The sequence below is a fragment of the Salvelinus namaycush genome, unplaced genomic scaffold (genome assembly GCF_016432855.1).
Source record: "Salvelinus namaycush isolate Seneca unplaced genomic scaffold, SaNama_1.0 Scaffold1205, whole genome shotgun sequence".
Classification (NCBI taxonomy): domain Eukaryota; kingdom Metazoa; phylum Chordata; class Actinopteri; order Salmoniformes; family Salmonidae; genus Salvelinus; species Salvelinus namaycush.
In genome coordinates, this window is record NW_024057904.1 from 48,977 (window position 1) to 69,602 (window position 20,626).

At 47.7% G+C, this 20,626-nt stretch overlaps 1 protein-coding gene across 1 annotated transcript; it reads left to right on the top strand.

Annotated features, from left to right (window-relative positions):
* Positions 1 to 15,380: 15,380 nt before the first annotated feature.
* On the top strand, positions 15,381 to 20,352 carry LOC120036094 (cyclin-O). Its single transcript, XM_038982565.1, has 4 exons — positions 15,381 to 15,386; positions 16,380 to 16,439; positions 17,722 to 17,907; positions 19,240 to 20,352. Exons 1-4 carry the CDS (start codon positions 15,381 to 15,383, stop codon positions 20,350 to 20,352), a joined length of 1,365 nt encoding a protein of 454 aa, XP_038838493.1.
* Positions 20,353 to 20,626: the final 274 nt, after the last annotated feature.

Below are 20,626 nucleotides of genomic sequence, written 5' to 3' on the forward strand. Positions count from 1 at the left end.
CCACCCCTCCTCCCTTCTTCCTCTCCTCTATTTCCCCTCCTCCCTTCCATTCCCTCTCTAATTTCCCCCAGCCTCCTCTCTCTCCTCGCATCTCCCTCCTTCTCCTCCCCCCCTACGTTGTCTCTTGGCGCTCCGCCCCCGCCTCAATCGCTCCCCCGCCGCCCGGACTAGCCCTCCCCTTTCTCACAGCCCCCTCCACGGGCTGACCCATGTTGGCGACCTTCTTCTTCCTGCGTCGGCTCTCCTCTCTATCCGTGTCCCCTACTTCCCCTTCCTTCAGGGACAGACAGACAACTTCTGTAATACCCCGCTCAACACCGACCATACGGACCACTTATCAGCACCGACCATACAGACCACTTATCAACACCGACCATACGGACCACTTATCAACACCGACCATACGGACCACTTATCAACACCGACCGTACGGACCACTTATCAACACCGACCGTACGGACCACTTATCAACACCGACCACACGGACCACTTATCAACACCGACCACACGGACCACTTATCAACACCGACCGTACAGACCACTTATCAACACCGACCGTACGGACCACTTATCAACACCGACCGTACGGACCACTTATCAACACCGACCGTACGGACCACTTATCAACACCGACCACACGGACCACTTATCAACACCGACCGTACAGACCACTTATCAACACCGACCACACGGACCACTTATCAACACCGACCGTACGGACCACTTATCAACACCGACCGTACAGACCACTTATCAACACCGACCATACTGACTACTTGATATCGTTCATTATGATAAGTAGCCTATACTAGAGAAATGTGAAGTTTGAAATGAGATAAATTGGCTAATATGAGTGATTTGTTAGACACTTGATGGCTACAACCGTCACACTAATAGCAGTAGTTTAAAGGAAAATGTAACAAAACTGTGGTGCAGATTAACGTCAGAAACTTAGCATTCTATTTATCCTTATCGCATCAATTAAGGCAATTTATTGATTTTTGTCCTTATCGCCCTGCTCTAGTACATAAGAGATGAGAAGGAAGATCACATGACTAGGCTACTCTGTCATGGCTGGTCAGTAGAGATCACATGACTAGGCTACTCTGTCATGGCTGGTTAGTGAAGATCACATGACTAGGCTACTCTGTCATGGCTGGTTAGTGAAGATGACATGACTAGGCTACTCTGCCATGGCTGGTCAGTAGAGATCACATGACTAGGCTACTCTGCCATGGCTGGTCAGTGAAGATCACATGACTAGGCTACTCTGTTCATGGCTGGTCAGTAGAGATCACATGACTACGCTAGCTCTGCATGGCTGGTCAGTGAAGATCACATGGACTAGGCTACTCTGCTCATGGCTGGTCAGTGAAGATCACATGACTAGGCTACTCTGTCATGGTGGTTAGTGAAGATGACATGACTAGGCTACTCTGCCATGGCTGGTCAGTAGAGATCACATGACAGGCTTACTCGCCATGGCTGGTCAGTGAAGATCACATGACTAGGCTACTCTGTCATGGCTGGTCAGTAGAGATCACATGACTACGCTACTCTGCCATGGCTGGTCAGTGAAGATGACATGACTAGGCTACTCTGCCATGGCTGGTCAGTGAAGATCACATGACTAGGCTACTCTGCCATGGCTGGTCAGTAGAGAGATCACATGACTAGGCTACTCTGCCAGGCTGGTCAGTGAAGATGACATGACTAGGCTACTCTGCCATGGGGCTGGTCAGTGGAAGATCACATGACTAGGCTACTCTGCCATGGCTGGTCAGTAGAGATCACATGACTAGGCTACTCTGCCATGGCTGGTCAGTGAGAGATGACATGACTAGGTTACTCTGCCATGGCTGGTCAGGGAAGATCACATGGACTAGTGCTACTCTGCCATGGCTGGTCAGTAGAGATCACATGCTAGGCTACTCTGCCATGGCTGGTCAGTGAAGAGCACATGACTAGGCTACTCTGCCATGGCTGGTCAGGGAAGATCACATGACTATGCTACTCTGCCATGGTGGTCAGTGAAGATCACATGACTAGGCTACTCTGCCATGGCTGGTCCCCCAGTAGAGATCACATGACTAGGCTACTCTGTCATGGATCGGTCAGTGAAGATCACATGACTAGGCTAGTCTGCCATGGCTGGTCAGTAGAGATCACATGACTAGGCTACTCTGCCATGGCTGGTCAGTGAAGATCACATGACTATGCTACTCTGCCATGGCTGGTCAGTGAAGATGACATGACTAGGCTACTCTGTCATGGTGGTCAGTGAAGATCACATGACTAGGCTAGTCTGCCATGGCTGGTCAGTAGAGATCACATGACTAGGCTACTCTGCCATGGGCTGGTCAGTGAAGATCACATGACTAGGCTACTCTGCCATGGCTGGTCAGTGAAGATCACATGACTAGGCTACTCTGCCATGGCTGGTCAGTGAAGATCACATGACTAGGCTAGTCTGCCATGGCTGGTCAGTAGAGATCACATGGACTAGGCTACTCTGCCATGGCTGGTGTAGTGAAGATCACATGACTAGGCTACTCTGCCATGGCTGATCAGGGAAGATCACATGACTAGGCTACTCTGCCATGGCTGGTCAGTAGAGATCACATGACTAGGCTACTCTGTCATGGCTGATCAGTAGAGATCACATGACTAGGCTACTCTGCCATGACTGGTCAGTGAAGATCACATGACTAGGCTACTCTGCCATGGCTGGTCAGTGAAGATCACATGACTAGGCTAGTCTGCCATGGCTGGTCAGTGAAGATCACATGACTAGGCTACTCTGTCATGGCTGGTTAGTGAAGATCACATGACTAGGCTACTCTGTCATGGCTGGTCAGTGAAGATCACATGACTAGACTACTCTGCCATGGCTGGCAGTGAAGAGCACATGACTAGGCTACTCTGCATGGCTGGTCAGTAGAGATCACATGACTAGGCTACTCTGTCATGGCTGGTTAGTGAAGATGACATGACTAGGCTACTCTGCCATGGCTGGTCAGTAGAGATCACATGACTAGGCTACTCTGCCATGGCTGGTCAGTAGAGATCACATGGACAGGCTACTCTGCCATGGCTGGTCAGTAGAGATCACATGACTAGGCTACTCTGCCATGGTGGTCAGGGAAGATCACATGACTAGGCTACTCTGTTCTGGCTGGTCAGAGGTAGATCACATGACTAGGCTACTCGTGACATGGACTTGATCAGAGGAAGAGTCACAGGACTAGGCTACTCTGTCATGGCTGTCTTGCATCAGTGAAGATCACTGATGCTACTGAGGTCTACTCTGCTCATGGCTGGTCAGTGAAGATCACATGACTAGCTACTCTGCCAGTCGGGATGGTCAGTAGAGATCACATGACTAGGCTACTCTGCCATGGCTGGTCAGTGAAGATCACGTGACTAGGCTACTCTGCATGGCTGGTCAGTAGAGATCACATGACTACGCTACTCTGCCATGGCTGGTCAGTGAGATCACATGACTAGGTACTCTGCCATGGCTGTGGCAGGGAAGATCACATGGACTAGGCTACTCTGCATGGCTGGTTAGTGAGATACATGACTAGGCTACTCTGCCATGGCTGGTCAGTAGCGTATCACTGACTAGGCTACTCTGGCCATGGCTGGTCAGTGAAGATGACATGACTAGGCTACTCTGCCATGGCTGGTCAGTGAAGATCACATGACTAGGCTACTCTGCCATGGCTGGTCAGTAGAGATCACATGACTAGGCTACTCTGCCATGGCTGGTCAGTGAAGATGACATGACTAGGCTACTCTGCCATGGCTGGTCAGGGAAGATCACATGACTAGGCTACTCTGCCATGGCTGGTCAGTAGAGATCACATGACTAGGCTACTCTGCCATGGCTGGTCAGTGAAGATGACATGACTAGGCTACTCTGCCATGGCTGGTCAGGGAAGATCACATGACTAGGCTACTCTGCCATGGCTGGTCAGTAGAGATCACATGACTAGGCTACTCTGCCATGGCTGGTCAGTGAAGAGCACATGACTAGGCTACTCTGCCATGGCTGGTCAGGGAAGATCACATGACTATGCTACTCTGCCATGGCTGGTCAGTGAAGATCACATGACTAGGCTACTCTGCCATGGCTGGTCAGTAGAGATCACATGACTAGGCTACTCTGTCATGGCTGGTCAGTGAAGATCACATGACTAGGCTAGTCTGCCATGGCTGGTCAGTAGAGATCACATGACTAGGCTACTCTGCCATGGCTGGTCAGTGAAGATCACATGACTATGCTACTCTGCCATGGCTGGTCAGTGAAGATGACATGACTAGGCTACTCTGTCATGGCTGGTCAGTGAAGATCACATGACTAGGCTAGTCTGCCATGGCTGGTCAGTAGAGATCACATGACTAGGCTACTCTGCCATGGCTGGTCAGTGAAGATCACATGACTAGGCTACTCTGCCATGGCTGGTCAGTGAAGATCACATGACTAGGCTACTCTGCCATGGCTGGTCAGTGAAGATCACATGACTAGGCTAGTCTGCCATGGCTGGTCAGTAGAGATCACATGACTAGGCTACTCTGCCATGGCTGGTTAGTGAAGATCACATGACTAGGCTACTCTGCCATGGCTGATCAGGGAAGATCACATGACTAGGCTACTCTGCCATGGCTGGTCAGTAGAGATCACATGACTAGGCTACTCTGTCATGGCTGATCAGTAGAGATCACATGACTAGGCTACTCTGCCATGACTGGTCAGTGAAGATCACATGACTAGGCTACTCTGCCATGGCTGGTCAGTGAAGATCACATGACTAGGCTAGTCTGCCATGGCTGGTCAGTGAAGATCACATGACTAGGCTACTCTGTCATGGCTGGTTAGTGAAGATCACATGACTAGGCTACTCTGTCATGGCTGGTCAGTGAAGATCACATGACTAGACTACTCTGCCATGGCTGGTCAGTGAAGAGCACATGACTAGGCTACTCTGCCATGGCTGGTCAGTAGAGATCACATGACTAGGCTACTCTGTCATGGCTGGTTAGTGAAGATGACATGACTAGGCTACTCTGCCATGGCTGGTCAGTAGAGATCACATGACTAGGCTACTCTGCCATGGCTGGTCAGTAGAGATCACATGACTAGGCTACTCTGCCATGGCTGGTCAGTAGAGATCACATGACTAGGCTACTCTGCCATGGCTGGTCAGGGAAGATCACATGACTAGGCTACTCTGTCATGGCTGGTCAGGGAAGATCACATGACTAGGCTACTCTGCCATGGCTGATCAGGGAAGATCACATGACTAGGCTACTCTGTCATGGCTGGTTAGTGAAGATCACATGACTAGGCTACTCTGTCATGGCTGGTCAGTGAAGATCACATGACTAGGCTACTCTGCCATGGCTGGTCAGTGAAGAGCACATGACTAGGCTACTCTGCCATGGCTGGTCAGTAGAGATCACATGACTAGGCTACTCTGCCATGGCTGGTCAGTGAAGATCACATGACTAGGCTACTCTGCCATGGCTGGTCAGTGAAGATCACATGACTAGGCTACTCTGCCATGGCTGGTCAGTGAAGATCACATGACTAGGCTACTCTGCCATGGCTGGTCAGTGATGATCACATGACTAGGCTACTCTGCCATGGCTGGTCAGGGAAGATCACATGACTAGGCTACTCTGCCATGGCTGGTCAGTAGAGATCACATGACTAGGCTACTCTGCCATGGCTGGTCAGTGAAGATCACATGACTAGGCTACTCTGCCATGGCTGGTCAGTAGAGATCACATGACTAGGCTACTCTGCCATGGCTGGTCAGGGAAGATCACATGACTAGGCTACTCTGCCATGGCTGGTCAGGGAAGATCACATGACTAGGCTACTCTGCCATGGCTGATCAGGGAAGATCACATGACTAGGCTACTCTGCCATGGCTGGTTAGTGAAGATCACATGACTAGGCTACTCTGCCATGGCTGATCAGGGAAGATCACATGACTAGGCTACTCTGCCATGGCTGGTCAGTGAAAATCACATGACTATGCTACTCTGCCATGGCTGGTCAGTGAAGATCACATGACTAGGCTACTCTGCCATGGCTGGTCAGGGAAGATCACATGACTAGGCTACTCTGCCATGGCTGATCAGGGAAGATCACATGACTAGGCTAGTCTGCCATGGCTGGTCAGTAGAGATCACATGACTAGGCTACTCTGCCATGGCTGGTCAGTGAAGATCACATGACTAGGCTACTCTGCCATGGCTGGTCAGTGAAGATCACATGACTAGGCTACTCTGCCATGGCTGGTCAGTGAAGATCACATGACTAGGCTAGTCTGCCATGGCTGGTCAGTAGAGATCACATGACTAGGCTACTCTGCCATGGCTGGTTAGTGAAGATCACATGACTAGGCTACTCTGCCATGGCTGATCAGGGAAGATCACATGACTAGGCTACTCTGCCATGGCTGGTCAGTAGAGATCACATGACTAGGCTACTCTGTCATGGCTGATCAGTAGAGATCACATGACTAGGCTACTCTGCCATGACTGGTCAGTGAAGATCACATGACTAGGCTACTCTGCCATGGCTGGTCAGTGAAGATCACATGACTAGGCTAGTCTGCCATGGCTGGTCAGTGAAGATCACATGACTAGGCTACTCTGTCATGGCTGGTTAGTGAAGATCACATGACTAGGCTACTCTGTCATGGCTGGTCAGTGAAGATCACATGACTAGACTACTCTGCCATGGCTGGTCAGTGAAGAGCACATGACTAGGCTACTCTGCCATGGCTGGTCAGTAGAGATCACATGACTAGGCTACTCTGTCATGGCTGGTTAGTGAAGATGACATGACTAGGCTACTCTGCCATGGCTGGTCAGTAGAGATCACATGACTAGGCTACTCTGCCATGGCTGGTCAGTAGAGATCACATGACTAGGCTACTCTGCCATGGCTGGTCAGTAGAGATCACATGACTAGGCTACTCTGCCATGGCTGGTCAGGGAAGATCACATGACTAGGCTACTCTGTCATGGCTGGTCAGGGAAGATCACATGACTAGGCTACTCTGCCATGGCTGATCAGGGAAGATCACATGACTAGGCTACTCTGTCATGGCTGGTTAGTGAAGATCACATGACTAGGCTACTCTGTCATGGCTGGTCAGTGAAGATCACATGACTAGGCTACTCTGCCATGGCTGGTCAGTGAAGAGCACATGACTAGGCTACTCTGCCATGGCTGGTCAGTAGAGATCACATGACTAGGCTACTCTGCCATGGCTGGTCAGTGAAGATCACATGACTAGGCTACTCTGCCATGGCTGGTCAGTGAAGATCACATGACTAGGCTACTCTGCCATGGCTGGTCAGTGAAGATCACATGACTAGGCTACTCTGCCATGGCTGGTCAGTGATGATCACATGACTAGGCTACTCTGCCATGGCTGGTCAGGGAAGATCACATGACTAGGCTACTCTGCCATGGCTGGTCAGTAGAGATCACATGACTAGGCTACTCTGCCATGGCTGGTCAGTGAAGATCACATGACTAGGCTACTCTGCCATGGCTGGTCAGTAGAGATCACATGACTAGGCTACTCTGCCATGGCTGGTCAGGGAAGATCACATGACTAGGCTACTCTGCCATGGCTGGTCAGGGAAGATCACATGACTAGGCTACTCTGCCATGGCTGATCAGGGAAGATCACATGACTAGGCTACTCTGCCATGGCTGGTTAGTGAAGATCACATGACTAGGCTACTCTGCCATGGCTGATCAGGGAAGATCACATGACTAAGCTACTCTGCCATGGCTGGTCAGTGAAGATCACATGACTATGCTACTCTGCCATGGCTGGTCAGTGAAGATCACATGACTAGGCTACTCTGCCATGGCTGGTCAGGGAAGATCACATGACTAGGCTACTCTGCCATGGCTGATCAGGGAAGATCACATGACTAGGCTACTCTGTCATGGCTGGTTAGTGAAGATCACATGACTAGGCTACTCTGTCATGGCTGGTCAGTGAAGATCACATGACTAGGCTACTCTGCCATGGCTGGTCAGTGAAGAGCACATGACTAGGCTACTCTGCCATGGCTGGTCAGTAGAGATCACATGACTAGGCTACTCTGCCATGGCTGGTCAGTGAAGATCACATGACTAGGCTACTCTGCCATGGCTGGTCAGTGAAGATCACATGACTAGGCTACTCTGCCATGGCTGGTCAGTGAAGATCACATGACTAGGCTACTCTGCCATGGCTGGTCAGTGAAGATCACATGACTAGGCTACTCTGCCATGGCTGGTCAGTAGAGATCACATGACTAGGCTACTCTGCCATGGCTGGTCAGGGAAGATCACATGACTAGGCTACTCTGCCATGGCTGGTCAGGGAAGATCACATGACTAGGCTACTCTGCCATGGCTGATCAGGGAAGATCACATGACTAGGCTACTCTGCCATGGCTGGTTAGTGAAGATCACATGACTAGGCTACTCTGCCATGGCTGATCAGGGAAGATCACATGACTAGGCTACTCTGCCATGGCTGGTCAGTGAAGATCACATGACTATGCTACTCTGCCATGGCTGGTCAGTGAAGATCACATGACTAGGCTACTCTGCCATGGCTGGTCAGGGAAGATCACATGACTAGGCTACTCTGCCATGGCTGATCAGGGAAGATCACATGACTAGGCTAGTCTGCCATGGCTGGTCAGTAGAGATCACATGACTAGGCTACTCTGCCATGGCTGGTCAGTGAAGATCACATGACTAGGCTACTCTGCCATGGCTGGTCAGTGAAGATCACATGACTAGGCTACTCTGCCATGGCTGGTCAGTGAAGATCACATGACTAGGCTAGTCTGCCATGGCTGGTCAGTAGAGATCACATGACTAGGCTACTCTGCCATGGCTGGTTAGTGAAGATCACATGACTAGGCTACTCTGCCATGGCTGATCAGGGAAGATCACATGACTAGGCTACTCTGCCATGGCTGGTCAGTAGAGATCACATGACTAGGCTACTCTGTCATGGCTGATCAGTAGAGATCACATGACTAGGCTACTCTGCCATGACTGGTCAGTGAAGATCACATGACTAGGCTACTCTGCCATGGCTGGTCAGTGAAGATCACATGACTAGGCTAGTCTGCCATGGCTGGTCAGTGAAGATCACATGACTAGGCTACTCTGTCATGGCTGGTTAGTGAAGATCACATGACTAGGCTACTCTGTCATGGCTGGTCAGTGAAGATCACATGACTAGACTACTCTGCCATGGCTGGTCAGTGAAGAGCACATGACTAGGCTACTCTGCCATGGCTGGTCAGTAGAGATCACATGACTAGGCTACTCTGTCATGGCTGGTTAGTGAAGATGACATGACTAGGCTACTCTGCCATGGCTGGTCAGTAGAGATCACATGACTAGGCTACTCTGCCATGGCTGGTCAGTAGAGATCACATGACTAGGCTACTCTGCCATGGCTGGTCAGTAGAGATCACATGACTAGGCTACTCTGCCATGGCTGGTCAGGGAAGATCACATGACTAGGCTACTCTGTCATGGCTGGTCAGGGAAGATCACATGACTAGGCTACTCTGCCATGGCTGATCAGGGAAGATCACATGACTAGGCTACTCTGTCATGGCTGGTTAGTGAAGATCACATGACTAGGCTACTCTGTCATGGCTGGTCAGTGAAGATCACATGACTAGGCTACTCTGCCATGGCTGGTCAGTGAAGAGCACATGACTAGGCTACTCTGCCATGGCTGGTCAGTAGAGATCACATGACTAGGCTACTCTGCCATGGCTGGTCAGTGAAGATCACATGACTAGGCTACTCTGCCATGGCTGGTCAGTGAAGATCACATGACTAGGCTACTCTGCCATGGCTGGTCAGTGAAGATCACATGACTAGGCTACTCTGCCATGGCTGGTCAGTGATGATCACATGACTAGGCTACTCTGCCATGGCTGGTCAGGGAAGATCACATGACTAGGCTACTCTGCCATGGCTGGTCAGTAGAGATCACATGACTAGGCTACTCTGCCATGGCTGGTCAGTGAAGATCACATGACTAGGCTACTCTGCCATGGCTGGTCAGTAGAGATCACATGACTAGGCTACTCTGCCATGGCTGGTCAGGGAAGATCACATGACTAGGCTACTCTGCCATGGCTGGTCAGGGAAGATCACATGACTAGGCTACTCTGCCATGGCTGATCAGGGAAGATCACATGACTAGGCTACTCTGCCATGGCTGGTTAGTGAAGATCACATGACTAGGCTACTCTGCCATGGCTGATCAGGGAAGATCACATGACTAGGCTACTCTGCCATGGCTGGTCAGTGAAGATCACATGACTATGCTACTCTGCCATGGCTGGTCAGTGAAGATCACATGACTAGGCTACTCTGCCATGGCTGGTCAGGGAAGATCACATGACTAGGCTACTCTGCCATGGCTGATCAGGGAAGATCACATGACTAGGCTACTCTGTCATGGCTGGTTAGTGAAGATCACATGACTAGGCTACTCTGTCATGGCTGGTCAGTGAAGATCACATGACTAGGCTACTCTGCCATGGCTGGTCAGTGAAGAGCACATGACTAGGCTACTCTGCCATGGCTGGTCAGTAGAGATCACATGACTAGGCTACTCTGCCATGGCTGGTCAGTGAAGATCACATGACTAGGCTACTCTGCCATGGCTGGTCAGTGAAGATCACATGACTAGGCTACTCTGCCATGGCTGGTCAGTGAAGATCACATGACTAGGCTACTCTGCCATGGCTGGTCAGTGAAGATCACATGACTAGGCTACTCTGCCATGGCTGGTCAGGGAAGATCACATGACTAGGCTACTCTGCCATGGCTGGTCAGTAGAGATCACATGACTAGGCTACTCTGCCATGGCTGGTCAGTGAAGATCACATGACTAGGCTACTCTGCCATGGCTGGTCAGTAGAGATCACATGACTAGGCTACTCTGCCATGGCTGGTCAGGGAAGATCACATGACTAGGCTACTCTGCCATGGCTGGTCAGGGAAGATCACATGACTAGGCTACTCTGCCATGGCTGATCAGGGAAGATCACATGACTAGGCTACTCCAAGCAGCACCAAGCAGTCTGCAGGCTACATTTCACCTAGCTTCACCAAGCAGTCTGCAGGCTACATTTCACCTAGCTTCTCCAATCAGTCTGCAGGCTACATTTCACATAGCTTCACCAAGCAGTCTGCAGGCTACATTTCACCTAGCTTCTCCAAGCAGTCTGCAGGCTACATTTCACCTAGCATCTCCAAGCAGTCTGCAGGCTACATTTCACCTTGCATCACCAAGCAGTCTGCAGGCTACATTTCACCTAGCATCACCAAGCAGTCTGCAGGCTACATTTCACCTAGCATCACCAAGCAGTCTGCAGGCTACATTTCATCTAGCATCTCCAAGCAGTCTGCAGGCTACATTTCACCTTGCATCACCAAGCAGTCTGCAGGCTACATTTCACCTTGCATCACCAAGCAGTCTGCAGGCTACATTTCACCTAGCATCACCAAGCAGTCTGCAGGCTACATTTCACCTAGCATCACCAAGCAGTCTGCAGGCTACATTTCACCTAGCATCTCCAAGCAGTCTGCAGGCTACATTTCACCTAGCATCACCAAGCAGTCTGCAGGCTACATTTCACCTAGCTTCACCAAGCAGTCTGCAGGCTACATTTCACCTAGCATCACCAAGCAGTCTGCAGGCTACATTTCACCTAGCATCACCAAGCAGTCTGCAGGCTACATTTCACCTAGCATCACCAAGCAGTCTGCAGGCTACATTTCACCTAGCATCACCAAGCAGTCTGCAGGCTACATTTCACCTAGCATCACAAAGCAGTCTGCAGGCTACATTTCACCTAGCATCACCAAGCAGTCTGCAGGCTACATTTCACCTAGCATCACCAAGCAGTCTGCAGGCTACATTTCACCTAGCATCACCAAGCAGTCTGCAGGCTACATTTCACCTAGCATCACCAAGCAGTCTGCAGGCTACATTTCACCTAGCTTCTCCAAGCAGTCTGCAGGCTACATTTCACCTAGCATCACCAAGCAGTCTGCAGGCTACATTTCACCTAGCTTCTCCAATCAGTCTGCAGGCTACATTTCACATAGCTTCACCAAGCAGTCTGCAGGCTACATTTCACCTAGCTTCTCCAAGCAGTCTGCAGGCTACATTTCACCTAGCATCACCAAGCAGTCTGCAGGCTACATTTCACCTTGCATCACCAAGCAGTCTGCAGGCTACATTTCACCTAGCATCACCAAGCAGTCTGCAGGCTACATTTCACCTAGCATCACCAAGCAGTCTGCAGGCTACATTTCATCTAGCATCTCCAAGCAGTCTGCAGGCTACATTTCATCTAGCATCTCCAAGCAGTCTGCAGGCTACATTTCACCTTGCATCACCAAGCAGTCTGCAGGCTACATTTCACCTAGCATCACCAAGCAGTCTGCAGGCTACATTTCACCTAGCATCACCAAGCAGTCTGCAGGCTACATTTCACCTAGCATCTCCAAGCAGTCTGCAGGCTACATTTCACCTAGCATCACCAAGCAGTCTGCAGGCTACATTTCACCTAGCTTCACCAAGCAGTCTGCAGGCTACATTTCACCTAGCATCACCAAGCAGTCTGCAGGCTACATTTCACCTAGCATCACCAAGCAGTCTGCAGGCTACATTTCACCTAGCATCACCAAGCAGTCTGCAGGCTACATTTCACCTAGCATCACCAAGCAGTCTGCAGGCTACATTTCACCTAGCATCACCAAGCAGTCTGCAGGCTACATTTCACCTAGCATCACCAAGCAGTCTGCAGGCTACATTGGGAATATCAATAAAGAAAAGGCTTTCAGCTAGCCGCCAACATTGTTGACTAGACTGCTGTCACCTTCTCTCTCTCTCTCTCTCTCTCTCTCTCTCTCTCTCTCTCTCTCTCTCTCTCTCTCTCTCTCTCTCTCTCTGTCTCTCTCTCTCTCTCTCTCTCTCTCTCTCTCTGTCTCTCTCTCTCTCTCTCCCTCTCTCCATCTCCCTTGATTTATATCTCTCTCTCTCTCTCCCTCTCTCCCTCTCTCTCTCCATCTCCCTTGATTTATATCTCTCTCTCTCGCTCTCTCTCTCTCTCTCTCTCTCTCTATCTCTCTCTCTTCTATCTATCTATACCTTCTCTCTCTCTCTCTCCCCATCTCCCTTGATTTCTATCTCTCTCGCTCTCTCTCTCTCTCTTTTATCTCTCTCTCTTCTATCTATACCTCTCTCTCTCGCTCCCTCTCTCTTCTCTCACACTCTTTCAATTAAATTCAGCTTAATAAGTGTTTATTGGCATGAACAGGTGGTTGCCACTGTTGCCAAAGCAATATGTATGAAGTATTACATAAATGAACAACATGGCTCCCGAGTGGCGCAGCGGTCTAAGGCACTGCATCTCAGTGCTTGAGGCGTCACTACAGACACCCTGGGTCGAATCCAGGCTGTGATTGGGAGTCTCATAGGGGGGCGCACAATTGGCCCAGCGTCGTCCGGGTTTGGCCGATTGTAGGCCATCATTGTAAATAAGAATTTGTTCTTAACTGACTAGTTCAATAAAGCTAAAATAAAGAATAAAAGCAAAATATTAAACAGTGTCGACCTGTTATTTTGACATTAATACGTTTCACATATCAGTTTGCAAACAATGTAAAACAAATATATATAGTATTGAGTTAATAAAGCCACATACAAACATGGCCTCTTTTTTGTTTTCTTAAGTAAGGCAGCTCCAATATGCAGGTGTTTCAGCCTAGCTCAGTGCTTTCTGTGGTGGTGGGGCAAGCCAGTCTTGTCACTCATGGGGACACTACGTCACCACCAAGTCTAGCCCCTTGGGTGCTGCCATAGAGTTACATTTGAAGTGCCCATCCAAGAAGGCTAAAGGTCATTGGCCACAGATAAAATGACATCAAATCAGGTTATATTTACCGTAGCTTTGATTGGACTGATCATGTCAACATCATATTTTCTAAATCTTAGCTACCAAGCTAGCAGTCATCATCATGAATCAAGTCAATAATCTACTGGCAAATCCTTTCCAATCCTTGTCATACGAAGAGAAATTATGAAGAGAAATTATAGATAAAACGTAACGATGCTCATCGGCCATTGGACATAAACATTACACAACAAGTTAGAAATCGCAAATTCAACAATGAGTTGTTTGGAAGGAATTAGTGGCTAACTGTGAGTTCAACACAACTGGGAACTCGGGAAAAACGAGCTACGACTGCGGAAATACGTTTTGAACTTTCATCCAACTCGGAATTGTCAACCGGGAGTTCCCTGTTGTCTTAAAAGCACCATAAATCCAGAGAATGCCAGACTTTGATGACAAAGTTTGATGACAAAATGTTACTACGAAGGACCGCCGTGCCACTTTCCTGAGCACAGCACAACAAGGTGAGTCCAAAAATGTATTGTATGCTACTGCATAAATTATGTAATATGCCAGGGTGATATGTCTACTGTAGCTAAGACTGTAACATTAATACTAAGTGTATGTTGTGTAGTAAGCTATTAGTAGCCCATGTGCCTCACACTAATAATTTGGTCTATTTTCCCCTCTTAATTTTGCCTCATGTTACTGTTCTGACTTGGTGGTGCACATGTAGCCTATAACCTGTTTTAGAGAAATGTAATCATTGAATATTGTAAGAGCTTTCATTGTCTGCTTATATGCCCCCTTTATTTATTCTACAGTTCTGACTTGGTGTACAGGGAGAACACTGTAAGAATGGCCCATGTTCTGAATTCTGTCGCTGTACATTCCACTGAAAGCCAGGTGTACAATAGCACTGGTAAGGTGTTGGGACTCTGCTGTTGGGACAGCTTTATGTAGGCCCTAACAGTTTGTGGGCACCGTTTGCCACCGTTATAGTGCAATTAATGTATTGTTTAGTGTTGTGGCTTTGTTGTTTTTTACATTGTAAATTTTTTATTTTGCCACACCAAGATTTACATGCTAAAATTACCACTGATGGACAATATGTTTAAGCAACAATAATAGTTGGATCAGATATAATATGCAAACTTTTCTCTCCACCCTATGGCAAAATGAGTAGAATTCCATGAAATGTGTTATAAAATTGCCAAATATTCTCTCTGCCCAATGCAAAACGTGTAGAATTGTAGCAAAATTGCTTTAAAACTGCAAAACGTTCTCTATGCCCCATGGATTTTTTTATTTTTTTAAATTGCAGGAAATTAACTCAGTGGGGCTGCTAAAAAAAAAATCCTCTCAATGTGGGTGGCTCTGATTTGCATATGTGGGTAAAGATGTGGGTACACACACCATCAGCCACTGTGGCCCCTCCTGATGAGTTCAGATTGTTTTTTTGTGGTCCCCCACCCCATCAGAATTACCCATCTCTGAGCTAGATGCTAACGAAAGACATCTTTCCCTCCACCTGAAGAGCTTGGTTTGCTTCAACTGTAATGGTTCTTCTAAGACAAACCTGCTGGACATGAAATGACAAGTGTGAAGAAAATGTCATACAGTTTAGGCCCATATAGTCATTCATGTGTAAATTGAAGTAGGTGCCTTGAAGAACCCGAGTAAATCCGTAGCATCAACTATGTTTACACAACTGAGTTATTAGTCTGACGACCCTGAGGAGGTCCATTTACCCGGGCCTTGCGCGCCACTCGCCCAGCCGCTCAGACCTCATGGGGGCAACAAACACACTCAGCATCCGTTCCTATGGCAACCCCCACAAGGCGCACAAAAGCTCGCAGTTGGAGAGGTGTTTGAGCGCGTGGACACACCGGGAAAACACGTCATTACAGGGAACTCCTCAGCCGACCAATGACAAGTGAACACTGCGATATCAATGCAGTCACCAGAGAGAGGTATCGGATAGATTTGCAAAATAGGTGACATTTTAGCCTAGTTACAGAGCTTGGACACAGATGGATAAAATGGTGTCATTGACGCAAACTGGCGAAACCTCGAACAGAATGTGCAAACGGAGGAAAATGAACAGCGGTTCTCAATCTCCATCAAGAGAGAATGTATCAACACACGGAGACCAAAGCGAGGAGACTTCGTGCACCCCTGTGCGGAGACCGCGGGCGGAGAGGGTCAGAAAGCAAAACATAATTTCTAAACTGTCAGACTCTGGTTTCGATGAGGACTTTCTATCTCCAACCCCGACCCCATCACCGGTTCGGAAAAATCAGTGTCCGGTAACAGTTGAAGACGCATTGGCACCGGGGAATTCCAACAACAGACTGTTGTCTAATTGGTATCAACACTACGGCGAGATTGGTTATCAGATACAGAAACTCAAAGAGCCGCAGTTTCATCCAGTCAACTGTCTGTCTCGACAACCGCAGGTATGGAATCAACAGGTTCATGCAACAGCTCGTTCCAGATACACAAGCCATCTTGGTTGTTGAAAAAATGTATATTTCCTTGTTTGTTTGTTTCCCCCTCCATCAATTTTCCTCGTGAGTTGGGAGTATTGAAATAGATTTTCCATATGTGTCCTTATTCTCCTTTTTTCAAGATAGCATAAAAATAGAATAATACTTTATTGTTAGTTTTGTGAGAAATTGACATTTGTCTTCGGCTTATCTCAACCCAGGTTTGATAATAGACCTGCCAATATTTAATCAGTTCTCATTTAGCCCTATGACCGCAATTTATGACATGTATTACAGTAATTTAGTTCTACACTTTAACGGAAAACTGTCATTTGTATGGTAATTTTAGGTATTATCAACAGTAAAAAAAAATAAAAAAAGGAAACATTTTACTGTAAATGATGGTGCATTCTGGGAAAATGTATGTATTTCGAATGGTACTGTAATTTTACCCCACAGAATACAGTACAGTACCATATATTTGGAGAGCCAAAACCCTTTTGACCACTAGTGGGCGCATGGTATTGTTGTTTCTGGCTCATTAACATAGTTTGAGGCCTGCCTTGTAAGAGGCTATATTTGTTGCACACAGTGAGTGAGAATAATGTACCAATTTATCTCATATGTGGTTATAGTGCCCCATCAATTTGTATAAGGGACAGAATGGAGTGTCAGCTAGTCTTAAACATTAAGTTGTTGAGCATTTTGCTATGTGCTTTTGGTCTGTTTTGCCCTGTAGTCGCTGCCATTTTGGAAGTCTCTATAATTGCAAGTGATTTATTATGCTGTAATGTGTAAACACCTAGAAGCCAACCTGCTTGCACCAATCCCTTGTAATTACAGTAAAATACTGTGAAATACTAACCCCTCCCCTCAAATGAATTTAATTTATTCCTTCATCCATTCATTCCGATTACTGTAGCATTTACTTTTTTTTTACAGTATAATACAGTCAATTTTACGGTAATGTACTGTGTGTCATTACCACAAGGCAGTTAACCCTGAATAAGGAAGTTAACCCACTGTTCCTAGGCCGTCAGTGAAAATAAGAATTTGTTCTTAACTGACTTGCCTAGTTAAATAAAGGTTAAATAAAATAAAAAACACAGTACTTTATTTGATAACGTATTTATATTACAGTAGATCTACAGTAATATGAAATACAGAATTGTACTTGCCACCAGTCTAGGTATGTTTTATGAACTGCCAATTGTGATTGTCTAACTGACTTCTATTTGTGTGCATTTTTCAGGTGACAGCCGAGTCACGATGTAAGCTAGTCAGCTGGCTCATCCCCGTACACAGATACCTGCGTCTGTCCTTTGAGTGTTGCAGCCTGGCCGTCAACATCATGGATCGCTTCCTGGCTTCCACCCCCGTGGCTGCTGACTGCTTCCAGCTGCTGGGGGTCACCGCCCTGCTGCTCGCCTGTAAACAGGTGTGTACGATAGATATGTTGACTATTCAGGGAGGGAGTCAGTCAATCAATCCATTTTGATGCTCTGAGAGTAAGATGAATGATGTTTTAGAGATACTCTGTATATTTAAAGTTTATTTCCAAAGTGGTATATAGTCATTTTCAGAGATTAGGGTAAATTAGCTTTTATTGTTTAAAAAAGCTTATGAGAGAGAATGTTGTGTTTTTTTTACTATCTAATCATGGCATGGGGTTGTTCAATGACAGACATGTGATTTGTTTGAAATCACTTGATGGTGATCATGTTTTAGTTTTTTTTTGCAAAACTTTATTATACATTTGTGACATCAATATTTATACATTTTTTTTTAATGAGTCAATACAGTAATATGAGCTCTGTTGTCACGACTTCCGCCGAAGTCGGATCCTCTCCTTGTTCGGGCGTCGCTCGGCGGTCAGCCGGTCTTCTAGCCATCATCGATCCACTTTTCATTTTCCATTTGTTTTGTCTTGTTTTTCCTCACACCTGGTTTCAATTCCCTCATTTACTTGTTGTGTATTTAACCCTCTGTGGCCCCCCATGTCTTTGTGAGGGGTTGTTTATTGTAGTGCACGTTCCCCGTGAGCGCTCGACGGGTTATTTTTGTGCCGATTTATCTTGCTGTTCTGGATGCCGTCGGTTTAATAAATCCCCGGTTATCACCCAGTTCTACTCTCCTGCGGCTGACTTCTCTGCCGCCAATTACGCACCCCGCTACATCTGTTTGTAAAATATTTACTCATTTTTACTCATTTAGCATATGCTCTTGTCCAGAGACAACCACATATCACAGTCAAATATACAGAATACGAACATGCCATTCCAGCTAAACAATGGATATATAGCGTTTTGCAAAAAATAAATAGAAAATACACACCTAAAATCTATTAATAAAAAATCTGAGAACAGTAAGATTTTACACACACGAAAGGTACCCATAAACAATATTTTCTGGTGAACCAACACAAATGTGTAGATTTGATGGATATAACGTTTTGTCATGGTGTGTGACTTGTTCTCTTTCTCTCTCTCTCTCTCTGTCTCTCTGTCTCTCTCTCTCTGTCTCTCTCTCTCTCTCTCTTTCTCTCTCTCTTTCTCTCTCTCTCTCTTCCATCTCTCTCTCTCTTTCTCCCTCTTTCTCTCTCTCTCTCTCTCTCTCTCTCTCTCTCTCTCTCTCTCTCTCTCTCTTTCTCCCTCTTTCTCTTTCTCTCTCTCTCTCTCTCTCTCTCTCTCTCTCTCTCTCTCTCTCTCTCTCTCTCTCTCTCTCTCTCTCTCTCTCTCTTCCCCTTTTTAATATTTTCTGTTCTATTCAGGTGGAGGTGTTTTCTCCTCGGATCAGCCAGCTCCTGTCTCTGTGTTGTGATGCGTTCTCCAGAGAACAGCTGTGTAACCTGGAATGTCTCATCCTGCTCCGCCTCAACTTCCGCCTGGCTGCACCAACCATAGCCTTCTTCCTGGACTTCTACACCAATCACAGCCTGGCTGGCCGGCATATGGGCGTGGACGGAGTCAGCAACGTTAGCCATAGGCTGCCTGGGGATAAGGATGAGGAAGTGAAGAGGCGAAAGAGGGGCAGCAGATTTGCTCTTAGGGTGTGTGAGCTCACTCTGGCCGACTACGCCTTCAATAAGTACACACCTTCCCTGACCGCCCGCTGTGCTCTGGCTCTAGCCAATCAACTGCTGAGAACCAGCCAGGGCCTAGAGGAGCCAGCCAATCAGCTGCTGAGGATCAACCCTGAGGAAGAGCCAATGGACCAATCCCTGAGTGATCCTGCCCACTCAGAGAACGACCATTACCACCCAACCTTATCTGAGACTAGTAATCACACCTGTATTGACAATGACTCCTCTCTTTCAGTTGTTGGTCACCTCCTATCTGTGAATGACTCCACCCAGTCAATGGATGACCCTTCTCCATCTGGGAACACGTCTACCCTGGTTGAGGGAGACCAGACTCATGCTCCTCTGGCCCAGGAGTGTAGAGAGGGAGACCACCAGACTCATACTCCTCTGGCCCAGGAGTACATTGAGGGAGACCAGACTCATGCTCCTCTGACCCAGGAGTACAGTGAGAGAGACCAGACTCATGCTCCTCTGACCCAGGAGTGTAGAGAGGGAGACCAGACTCATGCTCCTCTGACCCAGGAGTGTAGAGAGGGAGACCAGACTCATGCTCCTCTGACCCAGGAGTACAGAGAGGGAGACCAGACTCATGCTCCTCTGGCCCAGGAGTGTAGAGAGGGAGACCAGACTCATGCTCCTCTGACCCAGGAGTGTAGAGAGGGAGACCAGACTCATGCTCCTCTGACCCAGGAGTGTAGAGAGGGAGACCAGACTCATGCTCTCTACCAAGAGTGTTTAGACAACCTTAGATTGTTGGTGTCACTCAACCAGGATGCCCTGCAGGCCACGATAACTCTGTGACCACATGATGACTGTTGGCATGTTTCAACCTATGTGAGTTGAATGCACTGTTGTTGTTGAATGGACCCTACCGCTATTGTGACTGAAAACAACCTGTGTACCTCGAGAAATGAAAGGCCGAAAAACCTTTGATTTCCAGTCACTAAGCTCTGCTACCCCTGCACTTGTGGGGTTGGTGGTTGACAATGTAACTGTCACTGAGTTATTTCAATGATTTAAATTTCTGCAAATAAACTGTGAACAATATCAATGGACAGCATTGGCATTGGCATCA

Bases quoted from the DNA above. Each gene is read 5' to 3' on its own strand.
- LOC120036094 (XM_038982565.1), top strand. The intron at 16,440-17,721 runs GTATGGAATCAA...TGCATTTTTCAG, and splicing joins GTCTGTCTCGACAACCGCAG to GTGACAGCCGAGTCACGATG. The intron at 17,908-19,239 runs GTGTGTACGATA...TGTTCTATTCAG, and splicing joins TGCTGCTCGCCTGTAAACAG to GTGGAGGTGTTTTCTCCTCG.